Raw genomic sequence first — 13,331 nt, 5'->3', positions numbered from 1 at the left:
AGCCGCATAGTCCCGTTTACGACTGGAGAAACATAGCGCTCTACTGAGCATACATGTTTGTTTTTAAACTTATCGCACAGGAAAGGTAAGGACACCAGCGAGGCAGTTCTGACATTGCGAATAATGATGAAAGAAAAACAATTTCATAGTATCTGCCCGACATTGTAAATTGGTGCAGGATGTACAAAATCGTGTGAAAAGTAATATTAAGCTGCAGGAAAAGACGGATAACATTCATCATGTGCGAGAAGCAAGAGGGGTACAATAAGAATGGAAGACCAAAGACAAAGTGCTTAAATTAAAAAGGTAAGACAGGCTCTTATTGTTCAACCTACGCATACAATAAGTAATGCCGTAAATAAATGAAAGGTTCAAGAGTGGAATTAAAATTCGTGGTGAAAGGATGTTAATGATAAGATTTGCTGACGACGTTCCTAATATCAGTGAAAGTGAGGAGGAACTAAGGGACGTGTCGAATGGAATGGGCATCATGCTGATTACAGGAAATGAAATGAGAATAAACCGAAGAAAGACGAAACCTACGAGAAGTAGCAGAAGCGAGGTTAACGATAAACTTAACATGAAAATTGTGGAGGCACGGTAGCAGAATTCCTTAACTTCGTCTGCCGTGGAAGCAATGTAACACATGACGGATAAAGAAAAGAGGATATAAAACCAAGACTATCGAGACCAACAGAAGTCTACTGGTGTCAAACACTGGCCTTAATCTGAGAAAGAAATTTCTAAGAATGTGCATTTGGAGAACATCATTGTACAAGATGAGCCGAAAAGGGCTTTAGAAGTTTGGAATGATATACAAATATATGGAGGTAACTTAACAGAAGCGGTAGATGTGTCATCTTGTAGTAAACAGCCTCAAGGTTGATTCATGTAGTGCATCAGTACCCCATTCCGCCACTAGGAGCGCCACCGAAGTGCACGGTTAAAATGGCTACTTTCACTAGCGCGGAGTGTGATTGCTGTGCATTTCGGTTTCATGAAACTAACTCTGCAACAGTTGTTCGACGTAAATTTCGTACCGAATACGCTAAAGAACCTCTAAGTAGGCCTACAATATACTCTTGGCACAAGACCTTTGCTCAGATGGGCTGGTCACTAAGAGATAATAAATCAAAAGGTCGCCAGCATATATCTGGATATGCTTAAAAACCGAGGTGGGATGGTTTATTACAAGTAAGATGGTGCACCACCTAATTTCCTCATGGACGTTCGATATTTTCTCGATAATCGCTTCCCAGGTGAGTGGATTGGTGGTGAAGGGCCAATCGCATGGGCACCTCGCTCCCCAAATTTTACGCCACAGGATTTCTGTCTCAGGGGTTTCATTAAAGACCGTGTGTATTTTCGTCTGCAAACCAAACAACTTAACTGACCTGAAAAAGAACCTACGCTGCCGTTTTATAAGTTACACTCGATTTTCTGCAACGAGTGTGGGAAGAAATTGATTACCGGTGGGATGTTTGCCGCATCACGAGTGGTAGTCCCCTCAACCAAAATGAAACTTGTCACTTTTATGTAAACTTGAGGTTGTTTGCTACAAAATGACATCTACCAATTATGTAAGTTATCTCAATAAAATTCTATATAATTCCAAAAATTGTTAAGTCCTTTTCGACTCGTCCTGTATGGTACTGAATCACGTACTGTGGGAAAGGACGAAAATAAGACAATCGAAGGCATTGAGATATGATGCTGTGGAAGGATGTTGAAAATTTGGTGGACTGATGAGGAATGAGGAGGTTATCTGCAGAATCGGCGAAGAAAGTATGGTGTCTTCCGAAGAAGAAAGTCCTATGTGAAAGCTGATAACTCCCAATGAGCCACTTGTCGCCTGAAGTCGGAGTACTAACATAATGAATACAGGAATTCAATACTTTCAAAATTTCGCCATTTTGTTCCTCCTAATAAACGTATTTGTATCACTAGACAAAATCAACAGATGAGCATTCACACGTAAGCAAAACCTCCGGAAGATATCTACACAAGAGAGAAAGACATAGATATACGCAAATAGAAAATTAACTCGGAAATTGGACACAAAAAGAATAAAGTATTAATATTCGAAATAAAATTAGCTCATGAAGTAGTTAGTTTCTAAATAAAAAAGAGCCCTCAGCTTAACTTTATACCTAGCCCACAACTGTTTCTGTTAATAAAAAAAAAAAAAAAAAAAAAAAAAACCAGCTCAGAATTTCAGTTGTATTAAAATTGGGGCATTACAGTCTTTAGGTAGGGAAGTGAAAGTAGAATATTGTTATAAGATGAGAACGCTATAGACACATGCTAATGCAATACTGAAATAACAATAAATGGCAGTTGTAATGGGAAACATTAATGAGCATCCGGAATTTTCTATATTAAATGTTGAATTATACATTGAAAACCGTTATTAACCACAGTACATCTGTTTCTCTGTATCATTCGATGTTCTTCAAATTCAGTCGCATGAAATGGAAATTATAATTCTCAATTCTTTATCTTCTTCTTCGGAGTCATCTTTTATAGTTATATTATGAAGTGGTAATTCCTTAAACTTGCATTTCATCGTTATTACAACGCTGTAGTCTGGCTGTAGCCTTAATTACATCATCTTTTTGAAACTTGAAATATTTTGTCTTCAGTTGCCATTAATTCCATAACTTTCATAACATGGATATTTATCTCCATTTAATACCAGCATAAGTTGGAAGCTACATATAGAGTTTAGACAAAGAGAATCTCATGTCAATTTTCAATACATTTTTTTTTATTTAAAAATTAACTGCTTCTTGAGCAAACCTCAGTGGAAATGTTATCAATTTATTCTTTTGTAATTATTTTCAGAGCTTTTTTTCCGTTTATGTATGTCAAATCCTCATGCTTTCAAAATATTTTCTACAAATGTATTACCAACAGCAACAAAATATCTTTTAGTACATTTTGTTGCTAGTTTTTGCAAATGTAAACTTGTTATGTTTTTTGTTCTTCTGAAATATTATTATATATATTTATTTTTTAAAGCTCTTAGTCCATTGTTCATTTATGTATACAGTACAGTTTTTACATATGCTTGAGAATCTCGCCTTTGATTCTGGATACTGGTAAAAATAGTCTGAAACCTTCTCATTTCCATACCAAGTGCACGTTTCATTTGTCATTTACTACGAGAAAAAATTTGTTAGGGCAAACTGGGGATTATAAATTCATTTGAATTCTGTAAAAATTTTATAAAATGGAATATCTCATTCTGTTAGTAGTTCAGTAGTTTAAGGGTAGAATATTTGCCATATACTAGAGTATGTGTTTTAATGAATATTTTCTAATAGCATCATTTTTGAGTTATCTACATTTTATAATATTTTATTTGGTTATTCCTTTTATTTCTGAAATTGTATACAGTTTTAAAAAGTTTGTAGCCGATGAGAATCGAAAAACGCAGACTAATATCGAGCAGAGAAATTTATGGAATCTGGTTACAGCCAACACCGATGATGATACCAACGATAATGCTGACGTATTATTTTAAGCCCGAGGTTCACATAGCGTGAACGCAGCAACAGTTTGTTTTCTGGCTATGTTTGTTGAATAGGCAGGCGGGTGAGTCAGAATTTGCGATACTGAAGTTGATGCGGGGCACAGAAAACTATCGGTTGGTGGTGCGGATAAGCGCGAGTGTACGAAGCAACTAGAATTCTAAACAGGTCTTCCCAGTGCCAAAAGAATTCACAAAGAACCCTTGTGCCCTAAATCTGGAGAAAGAAAAGAAAATACCCAACATATTAGGTTTTAATACAAGACGAAACCTAAAATGACTATCGTTTGACTTAAAAACAGGAATACCGCGGCTAACATGAAAATAATACTAATAAACCTTCAGCAAATTCGAAATACTACGAACAAACTACAACGTGCAGCAATAGCAAACTTACACAATGGAACAAACGGAATAATGTTGAATCAGTTTTATGAGAAGTATACTGTGGTGTTAGAACTGACAAACAAATGCTTACGATTCTATGTTATAGTGAGTAAATAAAAAGTGATTTGAGAAACATTGATAAAATTTTATTTGCCGACGAAAGAGCTGGTGTTTTAATTCCCATAGATTGTAACATGAGGCCAAGTACGTAACAGAGATGTGTAGTATACTTGAACTAAATGTTATTCGTTTTGGGTGACGCAAGTGCCACGAAAAAATTCGATAGACCCAGAGGGGAAAATAATATTGACCTCACAATAGGTACTGCTCGTTTGCTACGTGTTGCACATCAATGGGAACGTAGCGAAGAATAAAGTTTTTCGTATAATAAAATCATTCGCTTGAGTAGCCTGTAGAAAAGCATGTGGTTTAGTGTCTTTCGCGTGTTCAAAAATAAAGGTGGACGAGACTTTAACGCTCCACTGTCGGCATGGACGTTAGGGATGGAGCGCAGAAATCGCTCGGAATCATTCCAAAGAAAGCAGCCTGGCATTTACCATATAGGATTTAAGGAACCACTAGAAATCAGATCTGAATGGGTGGAAGGTATGCGAGTCTAGTCTCTTACTACAGCAACTTTATGCTCTGTCGACTGTCGGTTCCTCAAAAATATGTCCCATCCATCTTGCTTAAATATCTCCCGATATAATGGAAGAAACCCAGAATAAAACGAACATTAACGTCAAGGAAAGAGAGCAACAAGCATTGCATCAAATGTCGCCCAATGAGCTTCCTGCATATAGAGGAAAAAGTTATGAAAAAAATTACAGTAAACGTAGTCATGCAGTTTGATTTCACGAAAGGCCTACTTAACACCAACCAGTAAGGCGTTATACAGCCGAAGAACACTGTAGAAGCTCCAGAGGCGCGAAATAAATCTGTTGAAATAGTCTGGCGCGTGGTCAATAGGGGTTAATGTTAGCTTCGACGTACGAATTCAATGTGTTACCGACGCCGCTTGGTGGACAAGAGATCTCAGATACAGAAATTGCAATTCCTTAAGAAATATAATTGAGGTAAAATATTCTTTAACGAGTGATAAAGATTTCACAGAATATTAAAACGCTTTACTTCGGTTACACAATACAAACACAAACGATCGCCGCTGCTGAGGAAGCGAGACATGAATTTGCGGCAGAGAATGTTTCTAATATAGAAATAGTAGCAAATCGAAGGATGGACCAACGCCAATAAAATTAGTTTGAAAGTACAGAAATCGGTAGTCGTAACACAAAAAAAGAAAGCAAAGTGGACGAAATAAGGTCAGTATCTTGTTGAACAATAGGGGATTGAAACCAGTTGCTCGACTACAAGGATTTGGTGTAATGTTGGCAGTAAGTTGGCGTTCTGTACCCACATACAGAATGATGTGGAAGAATAAGTAAAGTTAATTCGAATATTAACATAATCAGACCGACCTGCATACGATCTTCTAAGAACCGTACACGAAGAAGCGACCTATCCTGACGAACGCAACTCTAATGTGGATCAACTCTTTAACAGCAAACTTTAGTAAGTATAACACAACTACTAAGATTAGCAAAGCCTACAGAACATTGAAAAAGGGCCATACACATAAAAGTATTACAAACAAGGAAATGGAAAATGTCTAAATGAAATTAAAAATGAAACTACTAAATAAAAATTGGAAATTGCTGCAAATTGTAGGATCTGCTCACAGGCAGTAGAGGCGAATTTATTAACAAAAGTAATACCAAGAAATATGCACAGATAGGAGGAAAACTGTTGAACATTTTCAGAAATCGGAATTTTGACCTGTACTACACTATATCCACAACGGTCAAAACTAAGAATATCTAAACATTAATTTATGTAGTGGTGCTTGGTAATTAAATAAAAACGTCAACTCTGAACGATGTTGTGGCATCTCACGCCAGTTCATAGGAAAGCAACATAGGACGAAATTAACATTGCTTAGATAAAAGAGCAGGATACTACTGAGCATCGGATGTCCATAAGGTAAGGAAGTCTCATCTTGTCCAAGGAACCATGCGGATAATTTGAGATTACTCTCGTTTTGAACTGCATTTTATTTTCCAAATTCCACATTTTACTGAGACTTTGCAGATAGGAGAAGTACTTCACTGCCTCAAGTAGCTCTGCAGAGCAGTATAGCATGAGTGAGAAGCTGATTCTCGCGGAGGTAGTCCTGGTGAATGGACCATATGTTGCGGCAGTGAGTTATCGGCATGAGCAGACGTACGCGAGCCTTGAGAACGAATCTTGCTTGGCGTTCGGTACGTAGAGGAACCACAGGCGTTCTGTCTCGAAACTCAGAATTTTCTTAATTAACTATTGATTGAAAAGTCCACTTTTGGCATAGCAAGTACTATGCTGACCTTACGGTTCATCAGAGCTTCAACACAACAGTATTACTAAGCAGTAAATCAATTAAATCAATAGAGAAACGAATTTTGTTAAGCTGCCGACAATATAGGAACTATTACGAAGTTTTACGATGTTGTTGTTGTTGTGGTCTTCAGTCCTGAGACTGGTTTGATGCAGCTCTCCATGCTACTCCATCCTGTGCAAGCTTCTTCATCTCCCAGTACCTACTGAAACCTACATCCTTCTGAATCTGCTTAGTGTATTCATCTCTTGGTCTCCCTCTACTATTTTTACCCTCCACGCTGCCCTCCAATACTAAATTGGTGATCCCTTGATGCCTCAGAACATGTCCTACTAACCGATCCCTTCTTCTAGTCAAGTTGTGCCACAAACTTCTCCCTAATCCTATTCAATACTTCCTCATTAGTTATGTGATCTACCCATATAATCTTCAGCATTCTTCTGTAGCACCACATTTCGAAAGCTTCTATTCTCTTCTTGTCCAAACTATTTATCGTCCATGTTTAACTTCCATACATGGCTACGCTCCATACAAATACTTTCAGAAACGACTTCCTGACATTTAAATCTATACTCGATGTTAACAAATTTTTCTTCTTGAGAAACGCTTTCCTTGCCATTGCCAGTCTACATTTTATATCCTCTCTACTCCGACCATCATCAGTTATTTTGCTCCCCAAACAGCAAAACTCCTTTACTACTTTAAGTGTCTCATTTCCTAATCTAATTCCCTCAGCATCACCCGACTTAATTCGACTACATTCCATTACCCTCGTTTTGCTTTTGTTGATCTTCATCTTATATCCTCCTTTCAAGACACTATCCATTCCGTTCAACTGCTCTTCCATGTCCTTTGCTGTCTCTGGCAGAATTACAATGTCATCGGCGAACCGCAAAGTTTTTATTTCTTCTCCATGGATTTTAATACCTACTCCGAATTTTTCTTTTGTTTCCTTTATTGCTTGCTCAATATACAGATTTAATAACATCGGGGATAGGCTACAACCCTGTCTCACTCCCTTCCCAACCACTGCTTCCCTTTCATACCCCTCGACTCTGATAACTGCCATCTGGATGTATGCAACAGATTTCGGCCTTGTAACAATCTCACAAGTCCGTGATAGAACGGACTGCGAGATTTCCTTCTGTGATAGTCGATTTTACTTATTCTCGAATTTTATTAACTTTTTGAGATGAATGGCTTCAGATTATTTAATTGTAACCGTTATATGGTGTTTGCTAATAAATGCATCGCACTAACATCCTGGGACTTACTTCGAGTCCACTTAAACAGGCTTGCACCTTCTGAAGAATCTAATGCGCTACGAGAACTGCTTCGAGGGACAACCTCAGTGAGAGAGTCACAGAAGACAGCTAGGAGGAAAACGTGCACGCCGATTCATTAATATACTCCAGGAAAGGATTAGCTTAACTAATGCAGTAGTGGTTGAGAAGGTATCACCAGTTATTTCTGTACGTCGCCCACACTACGTTCTACGACTTGTTGCTAAACAAAAACTTTTACGAAGGTTTGGTACCGTGAAGGGATCTTGCAATTTGCGAATCAAAATGTCTCGCAAGTCTCCAAGATTTTAAAACGCTATTTCGTACTCTATCCACTTGAACAGCCTTGGAAAATCTCCGACGTGAGAAGAATTGCTTGCATCTTTGTTAAAAGGTTTGCAAAGCATACCGCCAGCGTAAGACGACGGTGCGCCTCGCTGTTCTTCAGTATGAAAAGTGATTACTCTTGGACGCAGTGTACATTACGAAGCCGCATACATCGACAGCGAAGAGAAATGCTTGGTGAAAATCGATACTTTCTGAGCGGAATCACTCACGACTGACAAGAGCGCGTACAACCTAACACAACTAACGCACATGTAAACCTCTAATTCAACAACAGTTCCACTAGAATTCAAGGTGCGTTGCTTGGAATCCATTCCACAACTTTTCGTCTCTAATAACGATACTTTAAAACGGCGAAAATGATGACAACACCTTCAAACATGGCAAATGATGATCCATTTCGTCAAACTTCACTGTGTTTTTTAACGACAGGACTGGTTCTTGTACAACGGGCTCTTACTCCTGCTGTGCATTCTCAGCTATTAATCATTGGGCTCCAGTCTGGCGATATGACACACCATTCCATGGAAAATTCGTGGCATTCTTTTTATTCTTCCAAGACCAATTACGGCCAAACGTTATGTGAGTACTTCAGGTGACCAAGTGAATCTTGTGGTAATGACGGAGCTATTTCATATCAAGACTGCAATTTATCAATTCACGCTATCGCCGCGCAAGCATTGTGTGACAAAAATGCTGCGTTACTAATGATCACTGACCGTCCAATCTTCCGGATTTAGCATCATTTGGTACCCGAGTAGATATTACATAACTAAGTGCCATTTTCATTTCAGACCCATCGTTACTCATAGAAGGATTACTACATTTAATGAGGAAATGCACAAATTTAAACACAGGTATTCCACACAGAATCATAACAGTCAGAAAGCTAGGACTAGATTAATGATGTTACTTCGAGTATTTTCATTATTTTGATAACCATGAACTGCACAAAAATCACTTCATATATATTTTAGAGATTAGAGATTCAGAAACTGAAATATGACTCAAGGGAATGTAAATGATTTAATTCCTTCACTGATAATTATGAATTATCTTTATTTTACTATTTATCTTGTCAAGTACTGAGAATAATACCTATTGGAGTTTAGCCAAAAAGTTTAAAAATATTGTCATGTGACTTGTATCTTCGAGTTTATGTAACGGTTTTATTCTATTTTCTTTTCTTTGCAGATGATTTCACTTATGATTGGCATTGTTTTCTACGGTCAAAGTCTTAATGAAGAAAATGTGATGAACATAAACGGTGCCATTATCATTTTCATTACGAACATGACTTTCCAGAACATCTTCGCCGTTATTACTGTAAGTATTTTCTGACTAAATATTGTATATCGATGTATCTGTATTGGAATTCTCGAAGGTTGTGAACGCTTTTGTCCTGAGCCTTGTGTGTGTGACGTTATTTCATTGATCACAATGCCAAGTGAAGTGGAGTTCGGCAGTATGAACTCACTAATCAGTATGACGTTGCACCCCTTCTTGCCTGTATGCACACACTGATTGTGTTGGGAAGAGTAGAATAAAGCCGTTGTCTCCTTCCCGAGGTCAGCTGGCCCACAACCGTTCTACGTGTCCTTGATAAAAAGTGTACCAGCATTAGGACGGAGTTGAATCCGAGCTGGTCCCATGCATGTTCTATCGGGGACGGATCTGGGGATGTAGCCGGCCTACGAGGTTCTTCATCATCAAGCAGACAATTTATAGAGACACGTGTCGTGTCTGTACGAGTATTGTCCTGTTGAAAAATGGCATCACGATACCGTCGCTTTGGGGGCGGGGCGGTGGGGGGGGGGAGGCTACAACATGAGGTCGCAGGTTCTCCGTGAGGTAGTGTTTCGCAGTTAGAGTACCCTCAATCATTACAAGCCGTGACTCGAAATTATATGTGGTGGTCCCCTGCACCATGACACCAGGACCTCTCGACGACACCGGAAGAAAGGGAGCTCTCCCCAGATCGCCACCATACTCGCCAACGATTGCTATCCGTTGTCGCGCAGAGCCGACCACTCAAGAAAATGCGACGTCATTCCTCTGCAGTCCATGTTTTTCGGTCACACCACCACCAATTATTGTCCAATTTCCTCGTTAAATCGTAAAACTGCCGAGCTGGTTGTAGGGACCTGCCCAAAATGCTCCAAATGTACTCAGTTTGGAAGAGATTCGGCGACCTTGCTGACCAAGGTAGGGTTTCGCAAGCACGAAGACAAGCGGCAGAAACAATCGCCGTGTACTGGCGGGAATTACCTTCCTGAAAAGTACTCTTGTCTTAAAGGCCAACAAAACGGGGCGTAGAATATCGTCGACATACCGCAGTGCTATAAGGGTGCCGTGGATGACAACCAAAGGGTCCTGCTATGGAGTGAAAAGACACCACAGATCATCACTGCTGGATGCTGGGCTTCATGGTGGGTGACAGTCAGACCGGTATCCCACGACTGTCTGGGGCGTCTCCAGAAACGTCCTCGCTCTAGAGTCTCATTGGCTGTAGTAGAGCTGTCTTCAGTGATAAGCCTCGTCTCGAACTGAGCCCAGCTGGCTCGGAATTTGGACGATGTAAGGCGCCAATTGGGCCGAATTTGGCGTGACAGCCATCAAGAGGACATCCAAAAACTCTAATTTAAATCAATGCCAAGCTGATGAACTGCTTTCAGTTGGGCCAGAGGTGGACCAAAGCGTTATTGACTTCTCAGTTAATGAAGCTCTTTCCGTCTCTTGGATAAATCATCCATTTTTCTGAAACTATAATCATCTGTTTGTCTGTACATGCACATTACAGCTACCCTTTCGGATAACTGCATCGTGGTGCGTCTTTGTTTTATGTCGTTTTGGTCTAAGAGTGAAGAATGCATTTGCTCCTTTAATACGCCCCTGAATTATAAATTATGTCAATTGAGTAATGTAGTACAGTGATTGAAATGGTGAATAATTTGAATTGTATGCGAAAGTGTGGAAATTTTTCTCAAATCTTAGAGATGAACACTTTATAGCCTAAGAAGCTAATCACAAATAATGCTTTATTCGTTTTTAATATTTTTGGTTATGTATTGTCAGCAAAAATTCAGACGGTTTGTGAAATGATTTGTCTGAAACTGAGAAATAAAATGGGTTAGAGAATCATTGTAAGCGCCTTCGGATGACGCTGAAACCACTTACAGCAAATGAGTGTCCGATTGAATATTTGAAATTCAGTGTTTAACTCTCTTACAATGTTAAAGTATACTAGAGAATAGTTGTTTGGTGGAGTATGCAGACCGTGCAGTGTTGCCGTGACATACGAGTTCTCTATGCCTGACGGTTTCAAAATTCTTCAACAATTTTTCAGTCCCGTAAATTTTGCAATAGATAATCCTTCAAATATCAGGAATGAGAATTTGCTTTCCCTACTAGCAACTCATTTGCTGTAGATAATTTAGAGGATCATTCAAAGGCGAGTTAAATGTCTTTCTAATGTATTTGTTTGTTAATTTTAGACCAATCATTTCACGGTACGATTCACCGTCCTTTTCTCATTTTTTAAAAAAATTTCAAATTTCTTTTAGAAAGCATACGTGCAAAATATTGGAAGGTTGCCATTTTGACAGTTATTTACCACACTAATGCATTTTTATGCTCAGCATTGGAGGGATGACCTTCTTGACACTTCATTTACGTAGACAACAGCACCTGCTGTGAAATATTTCAATTTCACCTCAAATCACTAATTAAGTTTTTCTTGGTTATCTTGTTTACCTGCTTACTAGAAACCGTAGATCTCACTCTGCTCAATTGACTACGAAAACTCAGACAAAAATCCATAAAGCCATTTTCCTTCAAATCACAAAGTTTTTCTTAATCAACCTAACTACTTTCAAGTACCGGTATACAGAAATATCTTTTGTTGCAATAAATGTCACACTGCTCACAATACTCTCTTTTTACGTTTCCGACTCTTCGTTTGGAGGTGAAAATTCGTAGCAGATACACTCCTGGAAATTGAAATAAGAACACCGTGAATTCATTGTCCCAGGAAGGGGAAACTTTATTGACACATTCCTGGGGTCAGATACATCACATGATCACACTGACAGAACCACAGGCACATAGACACAGGCAACAGAGCATGCACAATGTCGGCACTAGTACAGTGTATATCCACCTTTCGCAGCAATGCAGGCTGCTATTCTCTCATGGAGACGATCGTAGAGATGCTGGATGTAGTCCTGTGGAACGGCTTGCCATGCCATTTCCACCTGGCGCCTTAGTTGGACCAGCGTTCGTGCTGGACGTGCAGACCGCGTGAGACGACGCTTCATCCAGTCCCAAACATGCTCAATGGGGGACAGATCCGGTGATCTTGCTGGCCAGGGTAGTTGACTTACACCTTCTAGAGCACGTTGGGTGGCACGGGATACATGCGGACGTGCATTGTCCTGTTGGAACAGCAAGTTCCCTTGCCGGTCTAGGAATGGTAGAACGATGGTTCGATGACGGTTTGGATGTACCGTGCACTATTCAGTGTCCCCTCGACGATCACCAGTGGTGTACGGCCAGTGTAGGAGATCGCTCCCCACACCATGATGCCGGGTGTTGGCCCTGTGTGCCTCGGTCGTATGCAGCCCTGATTGTGGCGCTCACCTGCACGGCGCCAAACACGCATACGACCATCATTGGCACCAAGGCAGAAGCGACTCTGCCACTGCTGAAGACGACACGTCTCCATTCGTCCCTCCATTCACGCCTGTCGCGACACCACTGGAGGCGGGCTGCACGATGTTGTGGCGTGAGCGGAAGACGGCCTAACGGTGTGCGGGACCGTAGCCCAGCTTCATGGAGACGGTTGCGAATGGTCCTCGCCGATACCCCAGGAGCAACAGTGTCCCTAATTTGCTGGGAAGTGGCGGTGCGGTCCCCTACGGCACTGCGTAGGATCCTACGGTCTTGGCGTGCATCCGTGCGTCGCTGCGGTCCGGTCCCAGGTCGACGGGCACGTGCACCTTCCGCCGACCACTGGCGACAACATCGATGTACTGTGGAGAACTCACGCCCCACGTGTTGAGCAATTCGGCGGTACGTCCACCCGGCCTCCCGCATGCCCACTATACGCCCTCGCTCAAAGTCCGTCAACTGCACATACGGTTCACGTCCACGCTGTCGCGGCGTGCTACCAGTGTTAAAGACTGCGATGGAACTCCGTATGCCACGGCAAACTGGCTGACACTGACGGCGGCGGTGCACAAATGCTGCGCAGCTAGCGCCATTCGACGGCCAACACCGCGGTTCCTGGTGTGTCCGCTGTGCCGTGCGTGTGATCATTGCTTGTACAGCCCTCTCGCAGTGTCCGGAGCAAGTA

General features: G+C 40.7%; 1 protein-coding gene across 1 annotated transcript in view; it reads left to right on the top strand.

Annotated features, from left to right (window-relative positions):
- The window catches only part of LOC126199039 (protein white-like), a 311,297-nt gene that overhangs the window by 206,301 nt on the left and 91,665 nt on the right, over positions 1-13,331 (top strand). Inside the window, exon 9 of the mRNA XM_049935743.1 lies at positions 9,173-9,304. Coding sequence (XP_049791700.1) covers positions 9,173-9,304 — 132 coding nt within the window. The remainder of the gene's footprint in view (positions 1-9,172; positions 9,305-13,331) is intronic.

This window comes from Schistocerca nitens, chromosome 8 (genome assembly GCF_023898315.1).
Source record: "Schistocerca nitens isolate TAMUIC-IGC-003100 chromosome 8, iqSchNite1.1, whole genome shotgun sequence".
Taxonomy (NCBI): domain Eukaryota; kingdom Metazoa; phylum Arthropoda; class Insecta; order Orthoptera; family Acrididae; genus Schistocerca; species Schistocerca nitens.
This window is presented reverse-complemented; position numbering and strand designations above follow the sequence as displayed.